The sequence below is a fragment of the Gopherus flavomarginatus genome, chromosome 1 (genome assembly GCF_025201925.1).
Source record: "Gopherus flavomarginatus isolate rGopFla2 chromosome 1, rGopFla2.mat.asm, whole genome shotgun sequence".
Taxonomy (NCBI): Eukaryota; Metazoa; Chordata; order Testudines; family Testudinidae; genus Gopherus; species Gopherus flavomarginatus.
This window is the reverse complement of record NC_066617.1, coordinates 184,762,896-184,789,889: the sequence shown is the minus strand read 5'-3', so window position 1 is coordinate 184,789,889 and position 26,994 is coordinate 184,762,896. Positions and strand designations below refer to the sequence as shown.

The following is a 26,994-nucleotide window of genomic DNA, read 5'->3' as shown; positions in this document are numbered from 1 at the left end:
TTATCCAACTCTGAAGAGGATCAGGAGCCTGTTCTCTCTCAGCAGTTATCCTAGCAGCATGCACTCTACCTCTGGGAATTTCACTAGACCCTGGTGTGAAGGTTTGGGAAGCTGCTTTGTTGTGACAGTGTTGAATAATGGACTGTTGAATAATGATCCAATTCTCTTGGTGAAATGTTTTGTCTCAAATATTTTGCTAATACTTATTGGAGTGCTAAATCTTTGGTTTTGTCTTCATTCACACAAAATGTTTGGTTTTAAAAAAAGAAAACCCACAATGAGATAAACAAGTCAATTACCTCATTGTTAAATCCTAAGTGAAGACAAGGTACTTGCAGCATTTATTGCAAGGCAGTTAAGAGACCTCAGCACTAACACCTCTCAGGCAAACCATGTGACCTCACCTAGTTTACCTGACAGTAAAACAAGTGCTCTTGTCTCCATTGTATGTTTACATAAATGTCACACTTTTGTCAGTGAAGACAGCCTTAAACTAGACCTGCAAATCTAGAATTTCCTCTCAAGTTAACTAATCAAAGATAAGAACACATCTTTTTCCTAGTGAAGACAGAGCCTGAAAGAGTCAGGTCAATTTTCTAAGTAGTAAAGGTTATCTGAAGTAAACAGAAGGTGAAGAGAGACTACTACAATTGGGGCTTGTGTACACACACTATGAAGTTTTTAAGCAACAAGGCTGTGTCGCTAGAAGTCAGCGAGCGTTAATGCTCTTTTGCGGTATTTTGTCAGCAAAGGTGCTAAGAAAATACTTCCAGCCTTGCTAGCAGCATAAGCTTTGTTGGCAGGAGAGAGCTCCTGCCGACAAGGCAGTGTTCACACTGCCGCTTGCGTCAGCAAAACTTGCGTCTTTCGCCCAAACACTATTGCAGCCCCTCTTCATCTCCACAGTGAGCTAAGACAAAATTTAGTTTTCCTGAACTTGCCTAGGCTGGCTCAAAACACACACATGCACACAGTGCAAAGTAGTATTTTAAAGTCCTGTTTAGTGAATATTTCCATTTTTCCCAATTTTAAACTCATTTTCCTAAAGTCACCATTACTTTGAGAAATCTCATCATCAGATTAAAGTAATTTTAAAAAAGACCATTTTTGTTAGAGCAAGCTTAGCTCACTTCACTCAGTGCTCTCCAAGACCTTCTTTCATAATAATGACAAAACTAAGCTCTGGTGCTACAGCATAACCTGCTAGAAAAACAGCACAAGATATTCCAGTGTAGATATTTTCAAAAGAGCCACAATTTTACAGCTTTAAAATTGGTCTCTTGCAAGAAGTTCCCAGCAGCTCAAGAATTCAGCCAGTGCACTAATTGATGCTGCAGTTCTGACTGAAGCCAGCTCTAGAAGACTAGTTTTGGACTGCTGAGTGACCAGACAGCAAGTGTGAAAAATCAGGACAGGGGGTGGGGGGGGGGGGTAGTAGGAGCCTATATAAGAAAGAGACCTCAAAAATCAGGACATCTGGTCACCCTACTGCTGTTTCAGCTTCCACCAGAGGATGTTGTTCTGCTTTCCGTGTCCTGCAAAGCAAGTCTCTGCTTCCCTTCCTGTGCTAAACAACCCCAGGGCAAAGAGAGAAAGCAGAGAGCTAGCTTGGAGGCAACTCCTAACCATAGTCTCCCTCCCAGCGCTAAGTGGGGATAAAAAAAAAAAAAAAGAAAAAATTGTTCCACCCCAGCATGACTATTGTTTCCTAGAACTGGCCTGGGGCAACATTAAAGGGGTGGGAAGGGCAGGCAGAAGCCAGGAGCTCCTGGGCAGAGGAGGAACTGAGCAGGAGGCAGAGGAGAGGAAGAGACAGTATCCATGTATGGGAGTGGGCACAACTAATACCCATCTGAAGTAGAAAGAAGAGACATCCAAAGGCCATTAGAGGGAAGAGACTGCAGAGGACAGGGCACAGAGGCAACAATACAGAGGAGAAGGGCCCCAGCTAACAAGCAGAGATAAAAAGGTAGAGGCCCCACAATTTGTATACTTTTTTGCATATCCAAATGAGTTTTCTAAAGTGTTAACGCACAAAAAGGCCCAATTTCTGTGTCAGAGAAAGATCAGAGAAAAAGCAGTGAGTTTCAAAAGAAATTTTGTGATCACCGGTAGAAGTTGGAATGGAGAGATTATTCATGTGTTTTTGCTACTGTCATAGTCATGTTAGATAATATTTTGACAAACTCCTGAATTCTAACTACAGCATAGCTTCTACCATTACCTATCACTGATGGAGTGAATTATAGCTTTTAGCATAGACATGTCCTGTATGGCAGCCTTACCAATTTCTATGGCATAAATTCAGATGTGAACCAAATGGGAGAGGACCCAGAAAAGAGAACCTAAGGCCAACATGATCTGAAGAGCTTAGAGCAGTTGGGGGAAGGGAATTAGGTACTTATCAGTGTGAAGTCTTTCTGCCAGGGAGAAGTATCAAAATAGCTCTAAAAGAAGGAGACTTAACCCAAGCAGCTACTGAACCCACTGAATTAAAGCTGGTTTATTTTCCTTTTGCTTCCTAATACCAACATAATATGTTTCCAAGGATCTAAGCACTATACTTGCCAGATGGTAGTATAAGAAAAGGTTTGGGAGGGGAGGTTTGCATAAAGTCTATGTGTTAACTGAACCAAAGCATCTCAACTGCTTTAGATTAAAAACTATTTTTGATAGATTTGCTTTCTGTTCAATATTTACAGCATTGCCAACTATTACAATTTAAAGCATGAGTTTCACAATATTTGATATTTTTTCTCCTTAAGAGTCCTAGCTGCTGGAATCCGAAGACTGCATGACAACCTCCACCTTTTTGTATTAAAAAAAAAAAAAAAAAAAAAAAAAAAAAAAAAAAAAACACACACCCCACACACACTCCTGATTTAAGATATATTGGTGATGTACAAACATATAGGGTTGCCAAACTCTATTTGATCTTTTATTTTTAATTTTCACTCCCAGTCACTCTCTTCTGTTTAGCAAGTTTCTAGCCAATTCCACTTCAAGGTTGTCAATCTAGCACAATGCTGCAATGTTTCAGTTGCAAACATATTAAGAGAGTGTTCATATTTAAAAGTCAAATTTTACCCAGTATCTCTAACACTTAACAGTTGAGGATTTGAATTTACTCCAAGGAAAGCTTAAAATTTTTCAGCTAGTTGATTGTTTTGAACAGTTATTTACATCTTCCATCAAGTGGCTAAATGAATTCACAAATAAATCCAACAGTTATTTCTTATGTTGAAGACCAAATCCAAGAATTATTTCAATACTGAGTGAGGACAGCCAGCCAAGTTCAGAAAATATTCCACTAGAAATTAAATCTCCACCATGGTCCACTGGTTAGGACACTAGATTGAACCTCTTGAGACCTGGGTTCTATTCCTTCTAGATGTTTTCATAGAAACTGATATTAGCTTATAGCTGCGGAATTCCTCCCAAACCTGAATTGTTTAATAAGGTAACAATGATCTAGGACACCTATACTATGATTTTTGCAAAGCAAAAATTTAAGAAGAAATCAGATTTTATGACAAGGAAATAAGCATGGTTAAATCTGTAGTAATCTGATCAGCTTCATCCTTATTGCTATAGAAAGCCTTCTAGATACAAGAGTGAAACTCTCCCTTTGAAACTGACAGCACCTGGTAAGTGACAGGGCAGCAATTTAACCCTCATCCTCCTCAGTAGTAGTATTTCATGCCTCTGCAATTCACATTTTCTGGAACTGCACGGTGATTTTTACAATATTTAGATCATTTTATTCCAAGTGGTCAGGCAGCAACAAGTAAATCAAATGAGATTCTTTTGTTTCCCCCATCTCATAAAAGAACTGCAGAGACAAAGGAAAGAACTGAAAGCCACCGTGCCAGAAGGAATTTGTCTGCACAGAATTCTCCCCTCTAGCAACAGTTAGGAAGGAAGTTGGGCTCCCCCCCATGCTCTTATTCTGTTTCCCCCATTTGTACCATTTTAACACCAGTTCTCTTCTGCATGTTTCCAGGGCTTGCAAAAACAGAAACTGCAAATGGGGAGGACACCAAAAACCCAAGTGCAGATATTAACATAGGATGGCCTTACAGCTCTGCTGCTAAATTAGACAAGTACCAAGCCTTAAAATAACTCCAATCTCCTCCTGCTATGATCCACTTTAACACATACTCCATATCAGCAAAACTTTTGCATTAAGATATGATCTATTTTATACATATACTTAGGTATTTGTAGATTAATTTATTTCTACTTCTAGTTAACTCACTGTCTTATTTTGCTTCATTCTTAAATATTTATCTGTATTGGGACCATCTTGTTTTAAGCCTGCTGCCAGGGAATACACATTTCCACAGTAATTTTGTAGCAAGTTACCATTAATTTGACCGGAATGTAACAACATACCAGGGCTCATAGGAGGCCCATGTTTCATGGACAAGCCAGGTACATCGCTAAATAAACTTCAGTGTCAATCTGAAACTGGCACACAGTGGCAAATTCATAGTGTTTGAAGACTATGGCTATAGGGCTAGGACAAAAGTAGACATGTTATTCCCTACAATACACAGTAAAACAGTAAATGCAGTTAGATTTCTAGCACTGTTAATGATAAAGAATCACACCTGCCAATCTGTGCCTTCTAAATAGCATTGCCACCTCACCCTCTGTTCTAGGAATTAAAATTTTACCTCATGGCATGCATGGTACATACTTACCTAAAACTAACTTTTAGTTTTTAAGCTCAAGAGTGGCTTAAAAGACTGTTTTCCTTGTGCAGTGTGTATTCTTTACCTCAGTAACAAGCTCTCAAGGCAAAAAACAGTTAAACCAATGAAAACATCCTGGACTCCCCTGACTTACTTATGCAGGAGGTGGACTGATGAACAGTCTGAGTGATGCAATTTGCGTATTTTGCAGGGTGTATGTACATACATTGCCACAACCTGCTGCAAGCCCCCATACAGCCATTCAAGGTCGCACAGTAAGTGACCCTTTCATTCAATTAGAAACAGATTAAACCAGAGACAGGCAGGCAAGTATGCAACTCACTCACAATAGCACAAGGACTGTGTCACAACGAGGGATGGGGCCAGAGAATGATTTAGCAGCAGTAACGCACTGAAATGTAAGTCAACTTTAAAGGCAGCTATAGGAGAGAACCAGAAACCCCCCCGCCTCGCTGCAGTGAATGACACTTAAAAGGCGCGTCTGAGAGCAGTACTGAAAACGCCTGCAGCAGCCCACAGCTACTTGTATATTCGCCTCTCATCCGGCGATATAAACAAAAAGTTTCTTTACCAACGTCGCAAACCAACAACATGGTAGATTATGAAAAGAGAAAGAAAGATGAACCCGCAGGTCACTCGTCACTACCAGGATTCACCTGTTCTCTGGCGTTTCCTACTGGAGAGAGAAAAACTGCTACCAAGTCAGTTTCACTTTCCTGTAGGAGCTGCCGGGTGTGGGGGCTCACGATCCGCTACTCTCACAGCTACGTTTTTAATGGTGATGTCTGGAAACACGGACTGAACAGCCCCACCCCCGCCCACGTAAGGGCGAATGGCGCATTGCCCCAGCCCCCGGCCAGGGGGAGCGCGGGGCGGCGACTCAGGCCGTGCCATGCCCATGTGGGCCAAGCGGGGTCACTAACGTTGCTGGGGGAGGGAAGCAGAGGAGCCCCCCAGTGCCCGGGGACCCAGCGCCCCACACCCGAGCACCGACTCCCAGCTGAGATGAGACCCCCGGTCCCCCCGGCCGCGGGCCCAGCCTGACCGTGGGAGGTGGCTGAGGGCGGGGAGGCACCGCCCCCGAGCTGCCTCCCGCTCCCGGGGCTGCGGGCTGGTGCGACCCCCGGGCGCTGGGCTGCGGTACCTGCGCTGGAAGTCGGGCGCGAAGGGGGCCAGGTAGGGGTCCCGCGCCAGCAGCCGCGGCAGCTCCGGCACCGACACGCCCCGCGCGACAGCGGCGGCCATTTTACCCACGGCAGCGGCAGCCGGGTGGCTTGTCCCGGCCTATATACACCGGCGGGGGGGGGCACGGACACCCCGGCCCCGCCCCCAGCTGGGGGGGCAAGACCAGGACACCAGCTCCCTGCACGGCCCCTCCCCTGGCGCGTCCGACCCCCCCCCCCGCGGTGCCACCCATGGGCCCCCGCCCCCAGCCGTGTAAGGGGAGAAAATGCTGCTTCATGGCCCTGGGCGCGATCGGCGCCGGCTGCTGCCCTGCAGCGCCAGGGCCAAAGGGCGGCGGCACCTGGCCCCTTCCTGTCTGAACCCCCCGCCCCGTGTGTCCTTCACGTGGTCAGAACTGAACGTCTGAGCGCCCTGTTCTGGGCTACGGAGCCCCCAGCTCCACTCAGAGAAGCTCATTACACAGTCAATTAGGGTTGCAACCCTTGCCACGCCCCTTCCCTTAGGCCCCGCCCCTCCGCTCACTACATTCCCCCTCCCTCCATGACTTGCTCTCCCCCCTCTTCACTCACTGTCACTGGGCTGGGGCAGGGGTGGGGGTGACTCAGGGCCCAGCTGGGGGTGCAGGCTTCAGCGTGGGGCCAGAAATAAGGGGCCCAGGGTGTGGGAGGGGGCTTTGGGCTGGGGCAAGGCATTGGGGTGCATGATGGGGTGAGGACTCTGGTTGGGGGTGCAGGCTCTGGAGTGGGACTCAGGGATTTGGAATGGGGGAGGCGGCTTTGGGTTGAGGCAGGGGATTGGGGTGCAGGAGGGGGTATAGGCTCTGGGCTGGGGATGAGGGGTTTCAGGTGCAAGAGGAGACTCTGGCTGGGGTGGAGGGGCAAGCTCCTACTGACTGCTTCCGGGCCAGTGGGAGTGCAGAGCCAGTGCTCAAGGTAAGGGCAGCACACTGAGCCCTGTGCACTCCCCAACCCAGGAGCCAGAGCCACTGGACACTTCTAGGGCGCAGTATGGTGCTAGGACAATTAGGGACCAGCCTTTCTTAGACCTGCAGCACCACTGACTGGACTTCTAACAGGCTGGTCAACAGTGCTGACCAGAGCTGCCAGGGTCTCTTTTTGACTAGGCAGTCTGGTTGAAAATTGGATACATGGTCACCCTAAGTAAAATATTTAGAATCATAGAATACCAGAGTTGGAAGGGACCTCAAAGCAGGACCAATCCCTAGACAGATTGTTGCCCAAGATCCCTAAATGGCCCCTCAAGAATTAAACTCACAACCCTGGGTTTAGCAGGTCAGTGCTCAAAACACTGAGCTATCCCCCACCCTGCGCACTGCCCCAACTACAGGCACCACCCCTGCAGCTCCCATTTGCTGTGGTTCCTGGCCAATGGGGAACTGTGGGGGCAGTGCTTGGGGGAGGGCAGTATGCGAAGCCCCCTGGCTGCCTCTATGGATAGGACTGGGAGAGGGACATGCCACTGCTTCTGGGAGTAGCATGGAGCTGGGCAAGCCCCCAACCCTGCTCCCTGGCTGCAGCGGGCAGGCTCTAGACCCTGGGAGCTCATGGGCTGGATGCAGCCCCCAGGCCATAGTTTATCTACCCCTGCTCTAGTCCCTTCACTGGGTTACTCTAAACACTTACAGCATCTGATGAATAAGAAAAGGTTGCTTAACTAGGACTTCCAGAAATAAACACTGCAGTTAGTTACCCTAGGCACACAAAAGATGATAAACACAACCTGTGCCCCCCCACATAAAATAAGTTGCTTTCCAGCCATCTTTCAGCCCTTCAATCCCAGTTCTTAGGTGCCTGGATCCTCCACAGCCCACTCTCCAGCAGCTGCCTCCAGTTTACTGCCAGGAAAACTGCCCAAAAGCAAGCTTGATTGGTCCAAAACCATACAAAAACTGCAAAACAATAGTGACTAGTGGGGGGTGCAGCAGCACAGCCTCAGCCTCCCTCCAGAGCCCTAGTCTCTTGGCAGTACTTCCTGTTTGTGCATTGAAGGGATTATGGAGCTCTGCTGGATGGTTGTGACTGGGGGGTTAACAGTGCCCAGTAAGGAGAGAGCAGGTTCATTACTATACTTTATCCAAGCTGGGCCAGAAACAGGATAGATGTAGCCTCCTCTTCATCAACAACATGTCTGTTTAGCTACGCTGACTGTTTTCCATGACTCATCAGAGGAAAAAATAAACTTATCTTTTTTATGGGATACAGCTATCATCCTCTCAACGTCCGAAGAATCAGGAGATTGCACAAATATAGTACCTCCAGCAGCAGATACATGTGCTTTAATTTTTGGAGGAATGGAATAGAATCTATGATATACACAGAAATATCTATAATATCCGGGCCTGGCAGAGCAGAGATTTTATTTTCTACATCAGGGATCAGCAACCTTTGGCACACAACCCATCAGGGAATTCTGCTGGTGGGCCGGTACAGTTTGTTTACCTGCAGCGTCCGCAGGTTCAGCCGAGGGATGTGATTGCCGCCACTTCCCGCAGCCCCCAGTGGCCTGGAATGGCGAACCGTGGCCAGTGGGAGCTGCAATCGGCTGAACCTGCAGATAAACATATTGTCCCAGCCCACCATCAGTTTTCCCTGACAGACCAGGTACCACAGATTGCCGATCCCTGTTCTACATGATTCACTATTTATGCAGGCTCTTTTCCATTTAGGATTATGAGGAGTCTTTGATTTTTAGATTTTATATGATTCTCAACTCAGCCTATGTATCGATGGGCCCAGTGTCTTTATTAGACCAGAGATTTTATTAATATAATATATCTCTATCTTGTCTTCCTACCTCAGGATAATACTGTAACACTCTGTGCAGCATGTATTCCACTGTAAATGTGTCTCCACCATTCTCAGTGTACTGTCCACAGTGAAGACCTTAAAGGACAGAGATTCGACTATATTACCAAGGGCCAAGAACTTGCTTTCCACCAGGGCTTGCACTTCATCTGTGTTCTGGTTTAAAGCTTCCAGCAGTTCCTATTGCAGAGGTTACAGGCTTCTGAAGCATGGGGAGGAAAGCAACTCCTGTAGTCATTGCACGTAGTAGAGTGGGAAACTGAAGCTTCATTTTTTAGGACTTTTCCCTTTGTTTTTCCCCATTCTCAGACAGCTCAAGCAGTTCACATAACCATTATCAGCTCTCTATAAAAAATCAGAGAGCTTCATAAATCAGCAATTTGTAAGTGAACACTGAAGATCTAGCTGTGAGTCTTCACTCTCTGAACATCAGGAACCAGCTCCAAGCTCCAGACTTCTAACATGGAAGGCTTTAAATAGAGAAGACATTGAGTTCAAACCTCAGAAAACAATGACCAAACCTTGAACCTTGGGAAAGTTTGAATTCAGATCCAAATTTTGCAACTAGCCTGCCTGTACAATGGACCAAATCAAAATCCTGTGATAAATATGCTGAAAATTGGGAAAATCTAGAACAAAATTCTTGACTCGGGCCCATGTTAATAAATTCAAATTAATACACATTGGGAAACTGACTAGATAATTAATGGAGTTGCATCTTCTTGATGCTCTAACAGAGTTGTTGTTGCTGTCCCTATGAAAATGAAAAATCATCATCACTTCAGAATTGATTACCACGCTAAAAAAAGGCCAGTTCCTAGGTTGAGTTACCTACCTTACATTTGTCTTCAGAAGGAATTTAAGTATGAACGTTTCATGCTTCAATTCATCAGGGTCCAGCAAAATTAACTCTCTAGGAGCTGTTCATAAAAGATATCCTTGTGCCAAATCTTGCTAGTTTGCTGGGATCGTTTCATTGATTCTAGAACCCAGGAATCTTTTACCATTCCTACCCTCCCTCTTAGCTAATCCCTCTCTCTACTTATTTTTGTGTGTTCTGTTTTCTCTGCTCTCAACAGAACCAAGTGGTTCCCTCTACTGAGGGTTAAGAGGCTTCTGGGTTTCTACTCCCCCTATCTCGCAGCTTCAATGAGATGGCCAGATAAAGTTCACAGCCCACCCACCAATTCATCTTAGTCTTCAGAGGTTAGAAAACTGTCTGCCTGACCCCTGCAGAACAGTAGGCAAAAATAAACTTCCTTAATATTGTTGCAACTGACATCTGTAAGCATTAGATTGCCATTCAACAGCACCCTATTTTCTCCAACCAAATGTTCTAAGGTTTATGGCCAACATGGCATTGCTTAGAAAAGGAGCCCAGTGGCTGCAGCAGTAGTTTGTGGGGACCAGGTGAGGTGGTTCTCTTGTTGCTCTGTTGTGAGAGAATTTGGAGTCAAACTGAGCCAGAGTTTCAGTAATGGCACTGGGTATGCTTTACTGACAGTATTTTCTCCATTGCTGGCCCACAGAGACCTAGAGCCCAATTCTTCACTGTTTTATTCCGATTTTATTCCAGCATAACTCCACTAAAATCAGTGGCACTACAGTAGCATAAAACTAGAATTGCATGTTGGAGAATGAAGCCCCTGATGTTTATCATCAGGTTAAATATGGTAAGTAGTGGCTTACTGATTTTTCAAGTTTACTATAGTAGCTAAAATATATAGGCAGCAGAGTAGTTTAAAACTGAAGGCAGTTGAATAGTAAGTTCCAAATCTGCCATTCAGCTGCTCAAGTAAAGCATCCATAAATGGGAGAAATTGTGAACATTTATAATGCTATTGTCTCGAGTCTCACAATACACTCTGCCTGCCATTTAGTCATTTGACTATATAGCATACTGAAAACCTTATGCCAACATCACTTCCCATTTGCTTTGCTTTTGCAGAGTTTGTTGAATTTATGTTCACTTTGACACTGGCTTTGAAAACATTTGCTGTTGGCCACAAGCAAATCAGTTGTGGTGTATTGTTGTACTGGGCTGAAATTATCTCACACAAATCTGCTTCAAGAATATTGTGTGAGATGCTAAACTCTGCATCCTGTGAAGAAAGAGGGAACATAGCCTGGCTTTTCCCAAACTTTATGTTTCCAGAATATCCAAATAATATAAGTAATACTGGTAGGAAAAAATGAGTATCATATTGATTGTCATCCATTGAGCCTCAGTAAGTATGCCTAGTGTTTTACAGTACTTTCTTAGGAATACAAGCCTTGTTGACAATGTTCTTAGCTGGATTATTTATGTTGTTATTTTTGTAACAGTATCCTAACAATTATGAATTTAAGAGATCTTATTAAGTATACTGATCAGCATGTCTAGTCAGTGATGTGCACAATAGACAAGTACTATATCAAGGTGCTAATTAAGAATAAATGCCTGAGCTCCAGAAAAGTATCCACGCTTTGTACTAGCTCCATCAAAACTCAAAACCACAAACTTTACAGAGATCCATACCTATGATTCACATCTCAGTCAATATCCTCTCCCCTGTGTCTTTTCCAGTCTATTCATTGATTTCTGTGAACTTGAAAAAGTCCTCTCTTGCTGACATTATTGGGCAGGTACCTTAAGCAAAGGATTATTGTGATGCTTTTTCAAACTGTGCATTGTTTTAATTGCAGTTACACTCATAAAAACTTTGAATTGTTCTTGCAAGTCATAAGTTAGCCTGGTATTTCTTGACCAATACACTCAGTCACTTGTCTTATTATTCTCCAACTCCTTGTCACCAGTATCAACGCATGCATAACAAAAAAAAAAAAAGTTCATGCAGGATTCCATCTTTCTGAGCTGAGTCATTTTCTAAGGCAGAACCATCATCCCTGACTACGAAATGATATTCTGAAGAACTCAAGCACAAGTATTACCCAACATGATTTTAAACAGGACCTTTCAGTTCCTCTCAGTCTCATTACAAATGATTTGTCTAACTTACAGCTAATATCAGATCATTGATCGGTGCTCACTGTGAAGTTCCTATTATTATTTATATTGTGGTAGTGCCTTCTCAGTTCTACACTTTTTTTGCAATTACCTGTTTTGCTGTGATCTGAGTAATCTCAGACCCAGCACTTTCCTGAAAATCTTTAAGGATTTTTTCATGCATACTCCCCAACTTTTGTGAACCTTGACCCAAAAAGCACAAAGTTGTGGCAGTGAACACTCTTCTGCACATTAGAAGTATGATTCCACAGCTGATTCCAAAAATCCTGGCTTGGGTCCTCCACTACATCTAGTTTCCACTGCTGGGGACATATTTAGAGTAGCCTGAAAAAGCAAAGCCAATTGTTTAGTTCTAATGCTGTCTTCAACTGTTCTTCATAATGGTATAAAATGGCATATAAATTCTTCAAAATTAAAAGAAAGTTTCTTCACTTCATCAATAATCTGATCTCTGAGGTTGCTGTTCATATTTGCTTCAATAGATGGAAACAATCACAGAACTTTTTAAAGTTCTTAAACATCATTATTCTTTCTCGTGATTTCCAGTAATAGCTCATCATGTCCAGCATTCCAGGTTAGTTTTATCCTGCTGGGTTACTTATGTTGGTTAAATAGTACATGTAGCTGTTTGATGAATATCTTAGTCAAGTAATATTGTATGGCTTGAAATATAACTTCCAGCAACACTGTAATCTTTCTATTTGTTGGGAGTTTTTTTTAATCATGCGTTTTTTACAGTTTGAAACTCACTGCCCCCAGGCTCCACCCCTACTCCACCCCTTCCATGAGGCCCCTGCCCCACCTCTTCCCACCCCTTCCCTGCCCCTTTCCACCCCCTTCCCCAGAGTCCCCACCCCAACGCTGCCCCTTCCCTGTCACCAGGGGGTACAGGAGGTGTGCAGGGTGCAGCAGAGGGCTCAGGGCAGGGAGTTGGTGTGTGGGGTGCAAAAGGGGTGAGGGGAGCAGCAGGAGCTCAGGCCAGGGAGTTAGGGTGCAGGAGGGGTGCGGGGTGCGAGCTCCAGCCCGGCGCCAGTTACCTGGAGCGGCTCCAGGGTGGCAGTGGTGCGCATCGGGGCCAGGGCAGGCTCCTGGCCCTGCACTGCTCCACTCCACTCCAGGAGGCAGCCAGAACCACGGCCCCTGGGGAAGCGGGGGTGGACACAGGGCTCCACTGCTGCTCCTCCAGGTACCTCCCACAAAACTCCCATTGGCCGCGGTTCCTGTTCCCAGCCAATGGGAGCTGCGGGGGGCGGTGCCTTGAAGTGAGGCAACGCAGGAGCCCTCTGCCTCCTTTCCCCTCCCCTCCAGCCCGAAGGGACATGCTGCCAGCCACCTAAGGGAGCGGCGCGGGGCTCGCACGGGGGGCAATCCCACAGGCTGTAGTTTGCCAACCCCTGGGCTGGAGGTAGGCAGAGGGGCAGGGAGCTTGGCAGGCCACAGAGAAGAGCCACGCAGTCCACATGTTTGAGACCCCTGATCTAGTCTGACCTCCTGTATAACACAGGCCATAGAATTCCCCCAAAATAACTCCGGGAGCTCATATTTTAGAAAAACATCCAATCCTGATTTAAAAATTGTCAGTGATGGAGGGCCTACCATGACCCCTGGTAAATTGTTCCAATGGTTAATTAGTCTCACTGTTAAAAATTTATGCCTTTTTTCCAGTATGAATTTGTCTAGCTTCAACTTCCAACGATTGGATCATGTTATATCTTTCTCCGCAAGACCAAAGAGCCCATTAGTAAATATTTCTTCCCAGGTAGGTACTAAGAGACTGTACGTAAGGGTATGTCTACACAGCTGACATTAAAGAGCTGTCATGGCAGCGCCTTAACATGGCTGTGTAGTCGCAGCTCCAGCACTGGGAGAGAGCTCTCCCAGCACTGTAATAAAACCATCTCCGTGAGGGGAATAGCTACCAGTGTTGGGAGCAGGGCTGGCTCCAGGTTTTTTGCCACTCCAAGCAAAAAAAAAAAAAAGAGGGTGGGGGGCGGAGTGCTGCTGCTGAAGCACATAAAAAATGACTGGAGTGCTTGAAAAGTGTCGCCCCAAGCACAAGCTTGGAACACTGGTACCTAGAGCCGGCCCTGGCTGGGAGCATGGCTCCCAGCGCTGTACCACTATCTACACTGCCACTTTACAGTCCTGAAACTTGTATCGCTCGGGGGGGGATGTTTTTTCACACCCTTGAGCGAAGAAAGTTTCAGCGCAGTTAGTGGCAGGGTAGACAAGGCCCAAATCATCCCTTCACCTTCTCTTTGTTAAGCTAAACAGAATGAGCTCCTTGAGTTTGTCACTATAAGGCAGGCTTCCTAATCCATTAATCATTCTCATGGCTTTTCTCTGAAAACTCTAGTTTTTCAACATCCTTCTTGAATTGTGGACACCAGAACTGGACACAGTATTCCAACAGCAGTCATACCAATACCAAATAGAGGTAAAATACCCTCTCTACTCCTACTCAAGATTCCCATTTATGCATCCAGAGATTGCATTAGCCCTTTTGGTCACAGTGTCACACTGGATAATCAGCTGATTGATCCCACCATGACCCCAAATATTTTTCAAACTAAATGCCATCTAAAACACAGGTAGCATAACAGGACCATCAAGTGGATGTAAATTACATTTTAAGGCCCTTTGCCCAGCTAGAACAGTGTGAAGGGGCCTCACGGTAAATAGAAATCAGGAACTAATAAGCCTAGATCCTCCACCTCAATACCTTTGAGGATCTGGGCCTATGTTGTAGATGCTGATGTACTTCTATTTATTGCACTCGCCACTAAAGAGTTTTGCAAATCTCTTATCATCTTAGTTAATATGGTTAGAGTTTTGCTCTCTCCTGTTCTTACCCTTTCTTAAAATCTCTTTGAGTAAAGGTCTTTTGTATTGGCTGGGTGATGTTCCTTTTAGCTGCAATTTTGAAAAATGTAAAGTTTCTCAGATAGGATTCAAAGGATTCCCAGTATGTTAGAGGGGATTCAACAGTGCTTTTATTGTCTTTTGCCTCAGATTGTAAAGTCTGGATAGTTAAGCAATAAAATATCTCCTCCAAGGAATTAGTTACTGTTTAGCTGTAAATCTAGTAACGCCATTGCATGGTTGGAGATGTATACTGAGGTTATAGTTGTGTGAGCTTTTTAGAAATCAAAAATAGCTCAGTCCTACATGATACAGTCATGCATGGAGGAGCAATTCATAAATTCCCTCTCTCTTTTGAGAACATATCCCTCTAAAGGGTAACCAAATATAATTCTTTCATGTGATGCTGTATAATTAGGATGACTTGGAATTCCCCTTCTTGTAACACCTGTGATCTAGCCATTAAGTTTGACAGGGTAAGGTTAAAATCTCCTCTTCCTATCATGGGTTAGGAAATTCTGTATGTTCTAAGAATAGCTCACTAAAGGAAAATGGAGACTTTCCTTTTGAGGTTTACACATTAATTAAAATAACAGTCTGTGAATTTATCTGTGCTGGCAGGGTGACATACCTTCCTACTTTATCGGGTTTTATTTCACATAAATTATTAAAATTGTCACTCCCCTAGAATAACTAGATCATGGTGAAAGAAAATGAAACCACAGTCACTACCTTTTTGTGTCTTTTTGCTGAAAGACTTTGTTTTTTCCCCTTGCAAAAGAATATCATCCTGGTCTCTGTTTTATAGCTAATTAATTCCTCACGTTCCACATGGATACTTTTAATCCTGTCATTAGTCATATATTATGTATTACAGATAGCTGATTTGTGATCAAATGTTTAACCTCTTATCCTCCTCCCAAGTTTCTTTTCTAGAAGTATTTTTACATTTTCTTTTCCACAAACAGCTCATTTTCATATTTGAATAAACTAGCCTTCAAAAACTATAGGTCCCATTCCTGCAAAGTTGTACACATTTATAGCTAAAGCTGTCATAAACAGATAGCTAAGGGTTAATGTCTTTTTCACCTATAAAGGGTTAACAAACAGTGACCTGCAAACACCTGACCAGAGGACCAATCAGGAGACAAGATACTTTCAAGTCTCGTGGAGGAAAGCCTTTGTTTGTGGGTTTTGGGTTTGGCTTTGTTCTCTCTGGGTCCTGGATGGGGCTAGAGGTATAACCAGGTTTCTGCCAATCTCCCTGCTACAGTCTTATCTATTCAGAATTGTAAGTAAGAAAAGGCGGTCATAGTCTTTTAATTTTTTTTTTTCCATTTGCATATGTGTACTTGCTGAAAGTAGCTTAAATTGTGTTTCTGCTGGAGAAAGTTTCTTTCTGTTGTTTATAAGTTGAAAGACCCTATAACTGTTTACCATCTAAAGTGCAGAGATAAACCTTTTACTTTTTTCTTTCTTTTTTATTAAAAGTTTTGCTTGTAAGACCTGTTGATTTTTCTCTCCTAATTAAGGCTCAAAGAAATTGAGTCTGTATATACCAGGGAATCGGTGGGAAGCAAGGAGGGAAAGGTAAATTTCCTCTTTGTGTTAGATTCAGGCAGCTTGAATCCCCCTCTGGGTGAGGGGGAGAGAGAAACTTGATCTCTCTGTGTTGTGTTTCAAGGAATTGATTCACAGTATCTCCTAGTGTACCCAGACAGGAAAGATCTGGGAGGAGGTAAAGAGGTGGGAGGGAATGGTTTATTTCCCTTTGTTGTGAGACTCAAGGAATCTGGGTCTTGGGGTCCCCTGGGAAGGTTTTGGGGGGACCAGAGGGTATCAGGCCCTAAAAATTCCTGATTGGTGGCAGCGCTACAGAATCTAAGCTGGTAATTAAGCTTAGAGGACTTTATGCTAGTACCCATATCCTGGACGCTAAGGTCCAGATTTGGGAATTATACTATGACAAAAGCCTACAAGATGCTGAGCATTGACTTCAATGAGCATTGTAGACACTTAGCACCTCTCGTGAGCGCTCAGTATCTTGAAGGATTAAACCTTTAGTGGTTACTAATGTTATTAGTCCCCTTGAAGTTAACAGAACTATTTGCATGAAGGATTTGCAGTACTGGGTTCCTACTGTCTTATTAATTTTTCTTCATTATCATCATGCTGTATTAAGGGTGGAGGACTAGATTATGATTCTGCAAGGCTGGAGTGAGTGTCATTCAGATGCAGCTCACTTCTAATTTAAAACAGTCCTTAGTTGTATTTTTCTCTATAAACAATTGACCTTTAAGACTTATGATTGACAGAGGCTTCTCATCCAAGTGAAACTCTCTGGAAAGTTCCACTCTGCTCAACAACAGTCAAGTATGCGAGACAAGCTTTGTAAAACTATTTTAGTCTGGGTTGAAGGTTGTAGAATAGCACAAGATTCCCTCTTCTCCTCTTACCCCCGTCTTGAAAAGGAAGCTAAATTGAACACTGAACTCAACTGAGTTTAACACAACAGAAGAAAGTAGATTCAGAGAAGCTGGTTTCCTGTTGCCCTGCAACTTGTACACTTCTGCCTCGATATAACGCTGTCCTCGGGAGCCAAAAAATCTTGCCATGTTATAGATGAAACCGCATTATATCGAACTTGCTTTGATCCACTGGAGTGCACAGCCCCGCCACACTGGAGTGCTGCTTTACTGTGTTATAGCCAAATTCATGTTATATCGGATCACATTATATCAGGGTAGAGGTGTATAGTCATTTACACTAGTGCAAAAAAGTAAGTGTAAAGTGGGTATAAAATATTAACATTCTGATTTGGCAGCATTTTACACCCACTTTGCACTGGTGTCATTTACAGCACGTGCTGCAGACCAATGGTACTGAGGCACAATTCCAAATCTTAATGTACAGCCTGAGCAACTGTGCTGTGAGCTGGTGTTTTCAGCAAGGAATGCATGATGGAATCACAGGAACTCCTGCAGCTCCATGATCCGGGGCAAAAATACTGTTTTTTTTAACCATAACACCCGTGTCCTGCAGCTAATTGCCCTCTGTATGGAGGAATGGTTGGTAAATGTGTGTAGTGGCAGATCTACATCTTCACTCTTCTTCAAGGGCACCCCTACCTGATCCCCATATTCCTTCACACCCGGACAGAAGGAAGCCACTGCAGCACTGTGCTCTGTTACACAGATGGTACAAGAACCTGTCCTCGGTCTTCACAAATCCCCCTTTGTGTTCCCAGTGCAGAAGCATTACAACAATTGCAATGCATTTGGGGAAATCTGGGTATAATGCAGCCTCAGATTTTCAGTTACTGAAATAGTTTCTCTGAAGTCTAGGCATTTGGTTTCCTGTATTCTAGTGGACTTACTCTTTGTAAAATTAATGTGGAGTGACAATTACAGAAGAGTTGGGAAGTGCCACCACAGCCAAAAGAAAAATGAGAACCTTCACAACACTGGATATGGATGTTGCTTGGCAGGAAATCCTCATGGCTCACTTTCTGTCAAGCAGGGAAATATGTCTGTACAATTTTACCCAATAGAAAATGCATCTCCCCATCAGTAGCGCCAGAAAGTGACAAAACAATCAAACTGTGGAAGAATGACTGCCCAACATTTTCAACGGAGCTCAGATATTGCACCAGGGGAAAAGAACATTCATGCAAGAAAAATAAACCCAGCATAGTCAGAGAGCTGAAGGCCTGCTAAAGAGGGTTATTGTCAGTCCTGTCCCATAGAAAATATTCAGTTCTGCTTCTGCACAGAGTCTAACAGAAAAATCAGTATTTTAAAAAAAGGTTTATTTTCATTATTTTAATAAACATCTACCATAGATATGAACTGCTCACTAACAACTTGTCCAGTTTTTCTACCACAAGCAAATCAAAACATAATTTAAGAATATAATAACTCATGTTAGTGTTGGAGAGAAATATAGCACATTAAATAATTTTATATTAACAGAGAATCATTCATTCATCATTTGCTGGGGTGGGAACCTGACTTCATCTTTCATGTGTATTTTGGAGATTATGAAAAGGAAGTACATAATTTATTCAGCAAATTTAGCCTGTTTCTTTTTTAATTGTTTGTAATTTTTTTTCAATATTCATTATTTGAAATCATGTCTATAAATAACCCTGGGGCTGTAGATTGTCCAGGAGCAATTTTTGGACAGTATTCAGTATCTGAAATTTGATCTGCATTGGTTTATTTTGAATGAACATAATATTCTGGGTGGCCCCAGCAGAATGAGAATAAGTCTTAAAATTAAGTAATTTTCCCTAACAGTTTAAAATTTGCATATTCCCACTGACAAACTCAGTCATTATAATATTTGTGGAAAGCAAACATAAAAATAGCATGAACATAACTTAAGCAGATTCATTATTTGATTTAACAAAATGTTTACTCAAATAGTTCTGAGCCATTCCCTGAGACCTAGTTTCTGATACCCTTATTTACATTGTATCACATCATACTCCATGTAATGGCTCAGGGACAAGCTGTACCTTTGTTCTCTCCTCCAGTCTTTCCTATAGGCATTCTTTCCAAGTGATAGGCCCCTACTCATTCTTCTCCCAGAGCAGAACTTCACTGTTCACCCCACTTTAGTCTGGGTCACCGGACTACAACAACCCCTATTCACACTATCCTGTCACAGTTACAAGATGCTTTAGACTGCCGTTTCTCATGAGTGCAGGTGACAGGTTCCCCTACTTTCAACAGTCTCAGAGCGAAATCCCACAGTAATTACATTCAGACTGGATGATGGGGTGGCAGCCTCTGTTTTCAGTCATGTTAACCAGACAGACTCAACATACTCGTACCTTCTGTCAGGGAGCCTGTGACCAATGGCTAATTAAACTGATTCACAACTGCTGCTTCTAAATAGACACCTTGCCTATAAGTCCAAAAGCACTATGCAAGATAAAAGGATTAAGAATCCCAAATAGGTTTGCCTCCCTAGGGTCTTGCCTAAAGGCTGTGATCTCTCAAATGTCAGGCAAGCCCAGGTGCCTCAGATGAATGCTGCAGACTTTCTGCCTCACCCCTGCTGCATTCTCTTCCTGTCTCAGGGTATTTTTACACTGCAAAAAAAGAGCTAAGCTACAACCCACCTATTCACACCTCAAAAGTGAGTCTCAGAGCCAGGGTCACCTGTCTCACACTTGCGCTATGGTCTAAAAATAGACATTTAGATGTTTAGTCTCATAGTGCAAGCCCTGTGAGCCCAAATCAGTTGCTGTGGCCTCAGATTCATTGCTATGGGTCTTTTTTTTTTTTCAGTGTAAACATACTCTTTGTGTCTCTCACTTGAACAGCTGCTACTGGTCACCCCACTTCTTCTCCAGGCAAGTGTTTTAATGGTTTAATGTTCCTTTGAGTTTAGGGCTGGAATGGTAGGCTTTCCCAATCAAGTCTACCATTGGAGTGGCCTCAAGCATTGGTACATCTTGGTCCTTGCAATCTCTGCCTCTGGCACATAATAGTTTAGACTAAGGGTTGTAATACTTTGGTCCAGTTTCAGTTGTTGGGTTTAGTGTATGGGTGCTGGTGACCTGTGATATACAGGAGGTCAGAGTAGATGATCTGGTGGTCCCTGGCCTTAAACAATATGATTAGCTCTCCCATTGTTCTCATAAGGACCCTTTGTATTTTCCCTGATGATGTCTACTCTCTCTTTCCTGGTTGCTCATGTTAACAGCCCCTTTGATTTAACTCCATTCAGTCAGTCAGTATATCATCAAGCAGTTAAACTGACGTACATAAACTATTCATAAAAATAATCCCTCGTTCTCCATACTTCATGTCTTCTTCCACTGAAGTCAATGAAGTGACCTGTGGAATAAGGTACAAATCAGCAAAATAAGAGGATCAGCCCCAAATTGCAGCTATTACAGAAAACCTGCCAGACTGCTTAGTGTGTTATAACTCAGAGGCTATGTTAAATAACTTTTATATGCAAAGGATTCCTGGTGCCATCACAGCTGACAAAAAGGAATTATTTACAAAGGGTCTGATCCTGTTGCCACTCCAGATACAACTCCCATTCCATTGTCTTCAAAGGAAATTCTACATGGAGAGTAGCTGCAGCATTGGGCTTCAAAATAATTCTTAAAATTCTGTTCTTGAAAAAGAATACTAAGCTCACAGGTAGAGCCAGTTTATTATAGTTCATTTCCCAATCTCCTTCACTCTACAGCATTAGCTTCATCATTTTCACCCTCAGGGCAAATTTTTTTCTTCCTTCCATGCCTGACAGGCAAGTTGCAGACCTCATTTAATCCTAAAGAGCAAGAATGTTAATTAGGTTGAGAATGGTAATGATGCATCTAATTCCCTCATATGAAGCACTCTTTCACCTCTCAGAACACCTCACTATTTCTGCATCACAGGACTAAGATTCAAGAAAATGAATATTTTTCTGTCTTCTAATATCAATTCTTTCTAGCATTTGGGACCTATTACCAGTCCCAAATATACACAAGTGAACCAAGCCTAGTCCCCTCAGTATTTCCTCTCCTCCTATTTCTTCATAGGAGCAGATGAGAGGTAGGATTTTTCCAAACAAAGGATTATCCTTGGTATTCAGTTCCTGCAGTTAGACTGAAGTCAGCTCCATAAAAATCAACGGGGATGAATGAAGATAATTTATCATGGGACCTCAATTGCCCTCAAATTTCAGGACTTCATTTGGTTCCTCAGCAGTTCTAGATGCCTGTCAAGGACAGTACTAACCCTACAGTCTATACAGAATAATATTTGCCATTACTAATAAATAGCACTTTACAGCATTAGCTAATCCATCCTCACAACATCCTTTTAAGGCAGGCAAATATTTTAATTTTACAGACAAAGGCCATATGTCAAATCCCTGTCACAGACAAGATTAGAGTTGAATTACTTCTGGCTTCCAGTCTTATGGGTTTCTAGTCTGGGTTTTTAAGCCTGCTCATTTTGGCCTGAAGGAGGTGGCAATACCAGATGAAAATAGAGTCTTCAAGTTTATGGGAATGGAGCTGAAGAGGGTGCCAGCGCTATCTCCTGCTAGGCTCTGCCCCCCAATCTCTAAGATACAGCATTTTAATATTGGTTTTAACATCATGAAGAGCATATTCTGGCCACAAACCCTCCAATCTCCTATCCTGCTGCAAGGGGGGAGGTGGGAAGGGGAAGGAAGAAGAGATGTTGTAGAGCTTTCTACATCTGTTCTAATCCAGTCAGGGATTTCCTCATATTGGGGGAATCCTCAGCAACTCCATTAGGGCAACTTTCCAGGCCCTAGAGATGAAAAAAAAGAGGCTGGGATCCGCCCCCTTGTTTATATATCAAACATGACTAATATAGAAGTGGTAGCCTGCAAACTGGTTCTATAGGGTTTTACTCTGTGGGCCACATACTTCTGGAAATCCCAAATGATGCCCACTGTTAGCAGGAAGACAGCTACCACCTGCAGTGGCTTCAATGATGCAAAATTTAATCAGAGTATATTTTTCTGAAGTTGACCCCGTAGTTTTGGGAATTTATCAGGCAAACTTTCAGATTTCTGTACTGTATAGAATGGGTGCACTGTTCTCTTCCTGCTGTACTTGTAACTCCCACTTGGCAGCACTGGGAATTGAACTGTAATCTCTTAAATGCAGTAGGATTTCTACATTAGCTCCCTAGATTTATTAAGTCAGCAGCTCTATTTCTTAAACTTTTAATTTTCCATGTTGGACAAATAGTGGATTCAGTCTGCATTATATGATTCAGCCTGATGATTGTATCTATCCATCACCTGACTGACTGATGTGCAACACAAATCTTACTCTGCAGACATAGCCATTGACAAATGAGAACATAAACACAACAAATAGCATAACATACACAAATCAATTAAAACATATTGGAACTGCAATGTTATTTCATTGTTTCTTTGCAGACAGGTGTTTTTAATCAGAAAATACATTGGCTCTCTTTGGTTTCCTAAGAACCTATTCTTCCTCTTCAAAAATATCAAAACAGTGAACCTCAATGTGCAACTTAATTTCTTTTAATAGCCAATCAAGACTTTTTAGATGTAAAGAGTGGTGACATTCTGGTTTAGTTTTCTCTGCACCATAAAAGCTGTGATTCAACTGCAAAATGTGACCAAAGGAAAAAAAATCAAAATAAACAAATCTTCTGAGCTATAGTAGCATAGTTCATCATCACATCCACAAATCTGTCACTCAAGTCTACTGTGTCATTTCAGAAAAATCTGAATTTGACCTGGTTTTTGGAGCCAATACCTGAAAACTGATAAACAATGAATAATATCTCAGTGTATGTGAAATGAGTATTTCAGCATTAAGCTCCCAGATGATGAATTTGATTCTTAATAAGCATTTGTGGCACAGTTACATTTAGAAGCAGGATTTTAATTGGCTGTGAAGTTTTCAGCTGAAGGTGATTTATAGATCTTTTTCTCACAAGTGTGGAAGTTTATATGCACACTTACCAAATACAAATTAGCACTATGGATTGTATAGTTCATTCCTTGAGTTCATTTCATATTGTTTAATTTAGTGTTTGCAAGTCACCTGTAGATATCAATATCAAAATTATTCAGCAAACTTCTGTCTACCATCCCTTTTGGATTAGCTCAGTTTTTCATTACCAGCAAAGAATAAAAACGTATTCAGGACAATGCTTAGTTCTTGGGTTTGTTTTGTTGGCATATTCTTGGTTGATGCTGCCAAAGAACTAAATATTTCTTACTGTCTTTTCTCAAATTTATACAGATATAAATAAAGCCCTATAAACCAAGAGGGTCCTAACAACATTAGAATGCAGCATACAGTTAATCTGTGCTACTGGAAAGACAAAACTTGTCTGAATGGCAACAGATGTGGTGAAGCGTTCTGAAGCCTGCTAAATATTATGCCATACCACAATTTAATGTGTTTAAGGGCTTCACAGCTTTAACTACATTTTAATGACAGCAGCCAAGTTCCATTACACACTCTGCACCTTTGAAAGAAAAATATTCATATCTCTAGAACCATATGGCTGTACTTTCACCTCAGCTGCTGCTGGGAGTACTTAGGGAGTCTGGAAATATGCCCAATAAATGCAGAATCAGGGCCTTTTGAAGTGAGGGCTGGGAAGTATAGTAGATCATAAATATAACTTATATAATTATAAACAAAGAGGAAGTAGGTGGAGAGAAAAAACAAAAATTGAACAGCAAAATTACATGACAAAGGCAAAAGGTACATCCTTGCAATTTGTAAACAGAAAGTTCCCCTATCTGGGTGTCTTTATTTTAATATATACCCAAAAGCATCAAAATATTCCCATAGTCCCATGAATTACTCACTGGATACTTTTTGGAGGAGTTCTCCCTGTAATCATGACAACACAAAGAATTACAAAAATAAAAAAATGAAAAAAGGTGAGTTTACTGCCCACATCTTCAAGGAAAAGCCATCAGAACAGCCTGGCACCTTTATATACCTATAAGATCTAACTGTCCTATCTTATCGCAAAGGCACTGTTTATATACTCTCCTATTCCCATCATGCGTTGCTAGAAGCTAGGACTACTAATATGGCTTCCTTAATGGACTATATTTCCCAACCTGCCCTATGAGAAAGAGACTGGCAGGAAGATATCCAGTTTCCTCCTCAGTGGCAAGAGATCAAAGAGCACTGGCCAGCCCTGCTCATGGAAGTCTCAGCTTGGCCCTAAAGCCACGCTGATAGTGTGGGCTTCTTTATAAACTCCAGATTTCATCCACCAAAGTGGCAATATCCTTGCTCCTACAGAGAGAGTCTTGCAGGAACGGTGTTACAGGAGCTCTCTAGCTGTATGTATGTAAATAATTAACAGGTAATTATTTAACCCACAGAGGCTACTCAACAATATGGAATGTAATTCCTGGGGTTTGTAGAACCATAAAACTTGTGCAGTGCAAATGACTTCCCCTGGCTGCACTTTGCATCAGTTTTTAACACCTGGATCTAGGCTTTCCTGCACCAGTAGAGTTCCTCTGATAGGTCTATCAAGATCTGTGTGCCTTGTTACAGAGACTCAAAGAGCAATTTCATCCCCCTATGCAGCTGGTCTTGAGAAAGTCAGCAAGGGGAGTGCTGGGTACATCATGTTCCCACTCTCCCCAAATCCTTCAGGAAAGATGGCCAAGAATTAATTCAGTGTGTGGAGTCCATTCTAATTTAACTTTGTCCCTAGGACTCACGTGTTGCCTCCCCTACAGTCATCCCCCTTGCCATTTGGCCTTGACGGAAAAACTGCAGAGAGGAACCATCCAGATAAAACAGCTGCAGAAGGAGCCAAAGCAGGGACCTTTTGACATTCAGAGAACTTTCTACAGTTTTTACTAGAATATCTCTGCCTTGAGCTGATTGGCTGTCTAGTCCAACCCTCACCCTCCTCCTCCCTCAAAGTCCCTTTGCCTCAGGTCCACTCCACAACTGCCTCTTACCTTCTTCTCTCCTCCTCTGTCTCCCTCATCCCTTCCTTTCATTGTCTCCTCTCTTTTCCCTTTTCATTTAGCTTATTCCCTCTGAACTAAACCCACCCCATATAAATAAATAAAACTGAATAAAAATCATGGACCTTACATGACATTTGCTACCATCACACTTTTCATTCCGCTTGTATGTTATAACCCTCTTTCCCCATTCCCCCCCCCCCCCAGTGTGTCTCGTCTGTGTATATTGTAAGCTCTTTGGGACAGGGATTATCTATTATTCTGTGTTTTTACAGTCTCTAATGCAATGGGGCCACATTATGATAGTACCTAAAGATCAACCAAGAAAGACATGATTAATAATTAAATCTCTTTCATGCATATGGGCTCTTTTTTCAGTTATTTTTCTATTTGTTTTTTTATTTGGCTCCTGATAAACCCTCTATTTCCTTGCTGTTACCAGTTAATTTTCTTGTCAAGAAAGTCTTGGAACCTGATCCACAAAGCACTTTAACACATGCTTGGCTTTTGATCATGGGAGTAGTCTCAATGACTTCCATGGGGCTACTCACAGGCTGAAAATTAAGCATGTGCTTTGTCTGGTCAGAGTGTTAGTAATTTTTCCTCCTCATTTATTTTCAGGCCCTCTCTCCAGTTCCTTAAAATTGAATTGAAATCCATGGGTGCTTGTGGTATTTCAGGGTTTGGTTTTGTCCCCCAATTCTTTACTATTAAACACAACAATACTTCCATCTACTTCCAGGTTTCTCTCTTGAGTTCAATAAATACCCCAGATCACCATGTACAGTCAAGTAGAATATTCAGCTGTGCTTTCAAAAAAGTTAAATTCTGTTCATGGTGAGAGAACAAACTCAATTAGCATCCAATTTTGAAAACTGTATTCACATTGAAAAGTATTTACAAACGCAACTACTTATGCTCAGCCAGAAGTTATAGGCTTGATGCAGGATTTACTGGGTGAAATTCTACAGCCTGTGTTATGCAGGAGGTCAGGCTAGATAATCATAATGGTCCCTTGTGGCCTTAAAAATCTATGTATCTATGTTGAAATCAGACCAATAATGAGGAGCCAACTTAATTTAAAAAATGCAACCCTATGGGGATCATTGATGCTACACTAGATGATCACTTTAAATTATTTATATAATGTACTCAACACCACACAATTTTAGATTCCTATGCCTATCTCAAGTTCCAATTTTACATACGGAAAAATTAAGTAATGAAATAGGCATTAGTATGAAAAAGTTACCTTATAGTGCCCACCCAATCCCCTCATTATTTCATGGTGCTTTCAAGTAAATGATTTCATGTAACTCACTGTTTCTAAGGGGATTTGATGGTTATTACTTTCCATAGACTTCTGAATGGATTGGGTACTGAAAATAAAAAGTAATGACTCAGAGCTTACCTTTCATGACTCTGGAGCTGAAATAGTAAATATTTAATAAGGGAAGCGCTCCTTCCTAACTTTTGTTCATTTTTGTCTTTCAACTGTAATGAATTTTTAAGCACAGAGTTGTACTGATATTACAGTCAGGGTTAGTAATTCTTCCACGTGGCCTGTATGGGCCTGATCCTCCAAACACATGCGTGAGTAGCTTTATTTGCAGGAGTGGTCCCCTTGAAGTCAATGAGATTTTGCCAAGGAGCAAAATTACATAAGTGTGTATTTGAAAAATTAGGGCCTGTATGCTTAATTCCCTAGCTGTTTGCATTTTTAGCCTTTGAATGAAGGGACTATAAGATTTGAGCATCTACTTATGAATAAAGTTATAAGAAAAAATGTTGAGGTATCTAGGCACTATCCAATTGTAGTGATAGGGATGTACTCAAAACAAAACATTGCTTTGTGTGTTTTTCTGAGCACTCAGGGCTACATTTTGATGATACCAGACATTTGGAAGTG

General features: G+C 42.4%; 2 protein-coding genes across 6 annotated transcripts in view; one reads left to right on the top strand and one right to left on the bottom strand.

Annotated features, from left to right (window-relative positions):
• GBE1 (1,4-alpha-glucan branching enzyme 1) overlaps positions 1-5,988 on the bottom strand; it is a 302,275-nt gene extending 296,287 nt beyond the window's left edge. Inside the window, exon 1 of one of the 5 annotated variants that reach the window (XM_050958316.1) lies at positions 5,863-5,988. In XM_050958316.1, the coding sequence (XP_050814273.1) occupies positions 5,863-5,963 (101 nt within the window). In that variant the 5' untranslated portion in view covers positions 5,964-5,988. Of the gene's footprint in view, positions 1-5,374; positions 5,486-5,862 lie in introns of those variants that run through there. The other 4 variants (XM_050958334.1, XM_050958362.1, XM_050958372.1 and 1 more) reach the window with 4 other exon arrangements.
• The window catches only part of LOC127055132 (uncharacterized), a 1,051,551-nt gene that overhangs the window by 575,395 nt on the left and 449,162 nt on the right, over positions 1-26,994 (top strand). The window lies entirely within an intron of this gene.